This window comes from Protobothrops mucrosquamatus, unplaced genomic scaffold (assembly GCF_001527695.2).
Source record: "Protobothrops mucrosquamatus isolate PMUCROS unplaced genomic scaffold, P.Mucros_1.0 scaffold_156, whole genome shotgun sequence".
Lineage (NCBI taxonomy): Eukaryota > Metazoa > Chordata > Lepidosauria > Squamata > Viperidae > Protobothrops > Protobothrops mucrosquamatus.
In genome coordinates this window covers 425,340-434,107 of record NW_015386232.1, presented here as the reverse complement: position 1 = coordinate 434,107, position 8,768 = coordinate 425,340, and the positions used below count along the sequence as shown (strand labels likewise).

Sequence of the window (8,768 nt, the reverse complement as noted above, 5' to 3'; positions counted from 1 at the left end):
TTTTCTCTCATAGACACGAGTCTTTCTCAAGGATTGATTTTGTTTTGACATCAACTGACTTACTTACTGCTTGCAATAAAACAAAAATTTTTCCCAGAACTTTGACTGACCATAGTATGGTATGGTTAGAGATTGGTCAACAAAAAAAAAGGAAATCTTGGAGAATAAATGAAAATTTGTTTAATTATGAGGATAAGGTCAAAGTTCTGAAGGAACATATGGAAGAGTTTTTTCAACTTAACTTGAATAAAGGTACTCCTATACATACTGTTTGGGACGCCAGCAAAGCCTATTTGAGGGGCTTACTAATTTCCATGAACAATGCACATAAACACAAGCAAATACAGAGTAGATTAAATTTGGAAAAAGAAGTTTCTTAAGCACTTTGATGTAAAAATTAAAAAAACCAATAAAATTTCTTAAAATAAAAAAAAATTAAAAATGAGGTAAAACTTAAAAACATGATATGGATATGCATAAGCAAAAATCATATTGATAAATGTTTCAACTGAGTTTGATATAATTAGAAATTTACTAGCTTAAATATGCTATAGTAAATGTTAAGAGAAGAAATTTTTGATGATGTAACCTGAGATATGTACTAAAGATTTTGTTATTGAACTATTGACTAACCCAATCACCACGTTGCTTTCCAAATACTCAAATGTAAAACTGGAAAACCAATAAAAATTTGTTATATATAAAAAAAACTGGTGTGCATTTTGGATGTTTTCCTGGATTCTCTGCTTCTACTTGGAGCAGGTTGTGGCCAGGAAGACTTTGCCAGATTCATCGGATACACCTATTGCAATCTGACTCGGTCCTCAATCAGTCATGTCTTAAATTATCAGCACTTGGCCTATTACATTCTCTGTGAGCATTCCTTGAAAAGCACTCAGAAGCTGCAATTGATCCAAAATGTGGCTGTGCAAGCAATTATGCCTTAATAGACACCTCTGCTACATGAATGCACTGGTTACCAATGTTCTTCCAAATGAGATTCATGGTGTTGGCTGTGACCTATGGGCTAGAGCCTGGTTGTTTGAGGGACTGCCTTTCTCTCATTGTCTCTATCTGTCTTGAATGTTCTAACAAAGTTGACAAGTTGTGGGGTCTGTCTTTGATACAATGTCACCTGATGGTTGCAGGAAGCATGTCTTCTCTGTTGTGGCATCTGCCCTGTAGTATGTCATCCCTGTAAAGCTTCATGTTGTTCTGGCCCTACTGCCCTTAATCAAGCCTTGAAGACTTGGCTCTTGATCCAAGCAAGCCTAGGGATAATAAGGAATTTTCATGCCTTTTTATTATTGGGCCTGATTTGCTTTTGATTTTGGCTTTATTTTCTCTTGTCTCCTAATGGGGATTTTGTAATGGCTGTTTATATTGTAAGCTGTCCAGAGATATATGAATTCAGTGGCTCTATACATTTGATTAAGCACACTTTGCCTCTCTTGCTGCATGCGCATGCATCTATAAACATTTCCAGATCAAAATCCATGTAAATGGGGCATCTGGTTATTTTTAGCATTACAATGAAACCTTATTTAATGAACTACATTCTGCCACATGTAGCATTTTCTGTTAATTTTAGGGGATTTGATTTTTTTTGAGTGGGGGGTGATACTGTGCTTTTTTATAATACAGGCTTTCCCGCCTTTATAAGTTTCTCTTGATTCTTGGTGACTGGCCTGATACTGCAGTTTTCTTGGCAACGTTTTCAGAAGTAATTTGGCATTGCCCCCTTCCTATGGCTAAGAAAGAGTGACTGGCCCAGGGTCACCCCGGAGGCTTTATGGCTAAGGCAAGACTAGAACTTGTGGTCTTCCAGATTCTAGCCCAGTATTTGTAATTACTCTACACTACAGTACTTTTGAATTCAGAACTCAAAGAGATTTGGTAATGCATATATCTCTACCAAGATTTTTTAACAAATGTGTGTGTGAGAACTTTGCTTACATTTCTTGTTTCCCTTTTTCCCTTTAGGTATAAATTCAACCCACATCTGATGTTTGGCAACCAAGAACTTCAGACTCGCAGACTTCTTGCATCTTCCCTGTAGCTGAACCTGCCACCTTGTTTGTTGCCAACTCCATTTCTTTGAAATGACTGCAGAAAACTACCTAATCTTTTCTGATGTCTTGAGAGATTAGATCAGCTGATCTTGCTGGTTAAACGAACTCTGACCATGTGTTAGAGACATGATATGTCCTATCTACTCAAATCTGATTGCCACACATATGTTTCATTTGAAGTTAAATATTAATTTGGGATGTGAATCTGAATGTCCTTGTTTGGTCTTGTTACATACACAGAGGTTAGGACTGCTGTCTCCTATGCTGGTTAGGACTGCTGTCTCCTATGTACAACTATTAACAGCTTTTTAAAAGATACAGTTGCATCTCAGTTCTGAATCTGGTGAATTAAATTAAGCAGGTTAGTTGCCATTTGTTTTCTTTCCTGTTTTTCAGGGTTCATCTGGATCACTGGCTAGAATATATGTGTCTGATATTACACATGTATTGTTACCTACAGAATCAGCTCAATATTTTGAGTCAGTATCAAACCATTAAATGTGTATCCTCCCACCCACCCCCAACTGTATTTTCTGCTTGAAGTGTACACTGAAATAGTACAAGTCCTACAGTGAAATTATAAGGCATGCCACTCTGAATAGTTAAACTGGAACTTGGGCCAATAGTTTAGAAGACCAGGTATCCTTAGGTGCAATAACTAAAATGAAAATTGCATTACATCAGTACAGAAATTCCTTGCATTATAGGACTTTTTTTTTCACGGATGCATTTGCATCTAAATCTAAGCGGGATGGCTATTACATGGCTCAGCACATTTGTATTCTTCACTTGTAATGCAATATATTTTTACACTGGATAGTTCTTAAGAAAATGTCTTCATAAAAGCTGGTCACTGCATAAGAATAGCTTTCTGAATGGACTTCTTGCAAATGACATGGAACTTGTTCCTGGGCAAAGCAGAGTCAAAGGCTAGCTGTTTCTCAAAAGAAAACTGGCATCTTTATGACAATCTATTAAAAAGGATATGACTCTTATGGTGATAAATAATTTGAAATAAGATTGCTTCATTTTATAACTTATAAAATCAATTTTTATGATAGTTTCTGTCTGAAGAGAGTTTATGTCTGAAGAAATAGCAAGACAACAGCAAATGACTCTGAAATACACTATTGAACATCTGATCAGGAGTGCAGCTCCTTCTCTTAAGTGCCATTTCTTTCCGTACTTACCTTTTGGTGAATCTTGAGCTTTGATTTATTGCAGCTGAACATGTTCAAGCTTTTGTATTGTATCTTTAGTTTCATCAGTTTAGAGATTAAGGATCTAAATCGAACAATACATGGAAAACTGACATGACATTGGATCCAATCTTATGCCATCCTTAAGGTGTAACTTAAAATGATGGTACACATTACTCATACCCAACTTGTACCCAGGTTATTTCAACATGTAGGAGTGTAAACTATGACCAAGTCTGGACTTAACAGCTGGATGGTTCTGAAATCAGATTTGTTTACATTTAACGCTTTCAAAGTTGCAGCAGCTTTTAACATTCTTAAGAAAGTGATTAAATTTCTCATGTGATTGATACCTAACATACACTTGAGGTAATTCAGGTTCACACCTAGCAAAATATTTAAGATTATTTTTATGTCTGGGTCAGAAAATAGTATTATGTCTTCCCTTCATACTATAATGACTAATCATTCAAAAGCAGTGCAAAACCTAGAACAGACAGAAATTCAGTATTGAACTGTTGCTTATATTAGGCTTGTTTTATTATGTACAACTATTATAGAAATTCACCTATGTATTTTTCATATTTAATTAATGTGCTCATAAACGACTTCTAAATTAATTAGTAGTGTAAGGAGAAAGCAGGAGTTAAGCATAGAATTAACATACTGTGAAATATTTTGATGGTTTTGCTTTCCTATTAAATGGCTTTACCTTACAACACTAATCAATTTGCACCTTAAAATGTTTTTAACTGATTTAGATATGAAAATTACACATGGTTGCAACTTCAGTATGAAAACCGGACATATTTTCGAAGATTTCAAGATTTACAAAGAATCAATACAGAAAAATATATATATTTGGATTTGCAAACCATCTGAGCTTGAATGAGAAATAGCATCATTTCCCTGTAATAGCTACTCAACATTTATCTTCCTATGTCCTTGATTTAATCATTTTAACAAAAAACAAAAATTATAAACTTATAATATACAATGCATTGTTTGAGCAGTTGTCTACCCACGCCTTATTATGAAGTTACTATGATACTGTTGGATACTAAAATGGGCATTATAGAATATTAGTTGTATATAAATATAACATTTGTACATAAAAGGGAGATATGCTTGGCAAATACATGACAAAAAGCCATTCACTGGGGATTTTTTTTGGTCTGGCAAGCTGGTATTAACACAATTGTTTGATAACGTGGAACTATTGCCATGTTTCATAAACTTCCTGAATTGATGTGACTGCTAAATCGGATTTTGCTGTTTATGCAAACATTTTGAGGGAACAAATGCAAATTAATTTTATTAATTCAACTAGAAGGGCTAAGTAATGCTTTCCCCACACTATGCTAAAATAGCTGTTCCTCTTTTTAAAAACAATCACCCAAAAGCAAATGCTTTAAACGACAAGTTGCTCTTAGAGATGTTCTATGTCAGTGGTTCTCAACCTGTGGGTCGGGACCCCATTTGGGGTCGATCGACCATTTCACAGGGGTCGCCAAGCAAGGCTGTCCGCCATTTTTTTCCCCTTTTCCGGCGGGTGCCTTACCTCCCTTGGGCTGGGCCAGCTGGTGGTCGGCCTGCTCCGTCTCTTCCGCTTGCCAGATACGCCTCGGCTGGTGCAGGGGGTGAAACCACGCATGCGTGGCGCTCCCGGGCAGGGAAAGTCCTCGACTTACGACCGGTTTAGTCCTCGACCTATGACTGGTTTAGTCATCGACTTACGACCGGTTTAGTCCTTGACTTACGACCGGTTGGGGTCGCGGCATTAAAAAGGTTGAGAACCACTGTTCTATGTGATATGCTAAGAGTCACTGCATGAACTGTATGCGATGTCAGGTTTCCAGATGCTTTTATGGCAATCAAGAATTTTCTACATTGATTAATTGTGGGATTAAAAATCCCGGGGTCCCACTCCCTGCGGGACGGTGGTGACATACGTCAGCCTAAACCAACGGACCTCGCTTTAGGTTAAGAAACACACGGACAACATGCTTCTTCAGGTGAGATGACATGCGAGAGCCCCGAAGGATCTGCGTGCCCCTCTTTTATTGGTACATAAACGTCATAAGGGGGTGTACAGAAAGGAAATAGGGGAGTGGGTCTTCATTACCATATATGGAATACACAAAGAACAGGAAACTTGAAACCAGGAGGTACTAATTCATTCTTTGCTTACGTATCAGAAACTAAGTGTCTTCAAGGCAGGCTTTTCATAGGAAATGAAACTTTAGTCANTCAGGAAACGAAACCTATCTTTATCAAGAAACATAACGGATGCAACATCTCCACTGTTTTTCTTTTTTAGGATATCTCTGCTCCCACTAGTGGCCCCCCTCTACCTCCTCCGAGGCAGGAGGGGGCACTTCCATGAGAATGCGAGACTCCTGTTTGGAGGCAAAATAAGTAATGGTGGATTCTTCATCCGACGATTCCGAGTGATCTGGATCAGTGTCGGATAAAGTCAGCAGAGCCATTTTTTCCATAGGAAGGTCAGGTTTTAAGGATTCATATACATCCGCATTAGCAAGCATGATATTGATTTTTGATATATTGGAGTCAAGTCCATTTAAACGTTCTTTTAAAAAGGAAAGAATACGGGAAAATACACAAGGGCCAATCATGCAAATCAATAATAAAATAATACAAGGTCCTATAATAGCAGAAAGCAAGGTGGTTACCCATGGGGAAATGTTAAACATACTCTGATACCATGACTGTTGTGATATGCGATCTTGTTCTCTATCTTTCAGTCGCTTTCTTAATTCATGCATAGAATCTTGTACAATACCAGATTGATCAGAATAAAAACAACATTCTTCTTTAAGAGCAACACACATACCACCTTCTTTAAGAAATAGGAGATCAAGAGCTCTTCTGTTTTGTAATGTAACTTCAGCAAGGGAGGAAAGAGAGGTTTGAAGAGCAGAAATAGATTGTTCAATACGAGATAAGTCTTCATCTATCTCATGACTGAGTTTCTGAATTTGTTGATAATTAATGACAAGGGCAGAGATACCAGTAGCAGCTCCAGCAGCTCCTAACCCTAGTAAGACAGAGAGGGTCAATGCCATAACAGGCTCTCGTTTGGCCCTGAGGTGATATTCAGGGGGCTCCATTAATGAAGTAAAATCCTGGGGAGAATAGTAAGTGATCTTTGGGATTAAACGAACTTGTATGCAAAAGGAGTTTTGTGATATCAACACATCTCCATTTACACAAGCTGTCGCTCCTGTAGAACAGGCCCATATAGAATTTTTACCAGGAATAAAATATTGGCCTTGGAGACTCTTAATGATGTTACCACCCGATGTTGTGTATAAATCATTTTCTCCGTCGCCTGAACCAGAGCGGCTGACTGGTAGCCATACACAACATCCATAACGTCCTGTAGTGAAATTAGCACAATACTGAGAATAGTTATCAGGAATATGACCAAGACAACATCCATGTCCCATGATAGATGTAATAGTGATGGAGGTAGCATTCCACCTACAAAGGGAATCTGTTGTAGCATTCTGGATAGGCTCTACAGAACCTACAGCATCATAAAAGGGTGGAGTAGCAGATAAACAAAGCCAACAATTATCAACTTGAGAGGAATTAATAGTTGTTTTCAATAAAAGGGAGGAAGCATTTACAAGATTTAACAAAGGATTTGGAGAATTGGAAACATCAGTTTGTAAGAAGGAAGACTGAATATGTTTGTTAGGACCTAGTGGAGGAGAATGTGTAGACTGAAATGTAAGTCGGATTGAAAACACATTTCCATCGTCTCCGGATCCACTCCATTCTCTGCCTCCCCAGGAATAACCAATGGCCCATTGTTGTGCTGTAAGGGCCTTACCTCTGGTGGTGAAGGTAATATTTAAAGGGTTCATTCGCTCACCACAACAATGGAAATTAGAAGTACATTGGGGAGAAGGAGGTTTACCATTTGTTCGTGTAATAGAAATAAGATCAGTTAGATGAGGAGCTGTCCAGGAGATGGCACCCGTTGAAACACAAGACCAGGAAGCACAATATTTGTCCATAGAGGTGCCACATCGATGTTTATCTTCAGGTGTCTTAGGCTCGGGGCAAAAATACAAACTCCACCATGTGGCTTCAAGTGGAGATGGCGTACAAGAGCCACCCTTGTCCCATATGTTGTTCTGGAGAGTTTTGGAAGCAAATTTAGTCACTCCTGTGCCCATCTCGGCAAAATCAAAATGTAAAATGGGAAACCAGGGCCAGGTTGTATAGTTAGAGATTTGATATAAGACTTGATTTTCAAAGTCTCTGATGGTCCACGTATAATGAAGAGGGCGGTGAGGATTTAAAGGAAGAGCACGTCGTTGTCGAGAGGGAGCTTCTTGTTGTTGCAAACGAGGTTGCGGGTCAGAAAAGGGTAAAGAGTGGGTGGCCACGCTCAAAGATGAGCGTGGGTGTGAAACAAAGTCATAAGCAAGCAGAATATTAGATAGGGGAGGTTTTGCATGGCTAGCCTTAGAAGCGAGTTCAAAGATAGTTGTTGAATATAGGCGGTTAGAAGACATAAAACCAGATACATAATATCGCCCCGTCGTCTCAGGGGTTACGAAAATAGAAAAGGTTATATGACAGGGGTAATAAGAATACACAGTAGAAACATGGGGAGAGGGAGATAAGGAATGTTGCGTTTAGGGTAGCGAGATACTACAAACGGACAAAAGGGTTGACCTCGGTCAACACAATGAAAAAAGGCTGCAGTATTGAGATGAAGAAAGGAAAAGATGGGACTACAATATAAACCTCTACTCATATTAAGGGGGTTTTTCAGATGCATCGGCACACGTCTCAGATTCAAGGGTCGTCGTGGAACGGACATCATGAGGGAGAAATTCATCAATAGCATCATCAAGTGCAGGATCCACATGATTGATGCAAAAATGTTGAATACTGGGATAGGTGGAATGATGTAAGAGGCACTTGCTGCACCAATGACAACACTCACAGCCACGCTCACGAAGGCAATGACGACACATCTACTGAGGAAATATGATCTGTTGTGTTAATGAAATAGGGACGGACACAGCGAGCAGGAACCCATAGAACTTTGTCAGGTAGTTGGACTGCCGCGTAGCCTCTTCCCCAGGTGATGAGGTCTGCTGGGCCTTTCCAAGCAGGATCAGGAAGTTGCCTATAGTAAACAAGTGGTCTTGAAGTTGGGACAACAGGTTTAGTAAAATGTCGAGACACAGCAGACAAAGGAGGGGTACCAGTAAGGTTGAGAAAGTTAAGAGTATATAGACAAACATTTAATACATTTTGCAGTGCTGGGAGGTTAGGGGGGCTTAAGCCTTTTGACCCCATATATCGATCTAAAGCATTTTTTAAGGTTTGATTAGCTCTTTCAACAATAGCCTGCCCTTGACTATTGAAAGGTATTCCAAACTTATGAATGATAGACCAATGGTGGCAAAATTGTGAAAATTGTGAACTAATATATGCTGGACCATTGTCA

General features: G+C 38.8%; 1 protein-coding gene across 3 annotated transcripts in view; it reads left to right on the top strand.

Moving 5' to 3' along the window:
• GNS (glucosamine (N-acetyl)-6-sulfatase) overlaps positions 1-3,996 on the top strand; it is a 45,377-nt gene extending 41,381 nt beyond the window's left edge. For all 3 annotated transcript variants that reach the window (XM_015820831.2, XM_015820838.2, XM_015820846.2), the window contains one exon: positions 1,984-3,996. In XM_015820831.2, coding sequence (XP_015676317.1) covers positions 1,984-2,059 — 76 coding nt within the window. In that variant the 3' untranslated portion in view covers positions 2,060-3,996. The remainder of the gene's footprint in view (positions 1-1,983) is intronic.
• The last annotated feature ends 4,772 nt before the right edge of the window (positions 3,997-8,768 follow it).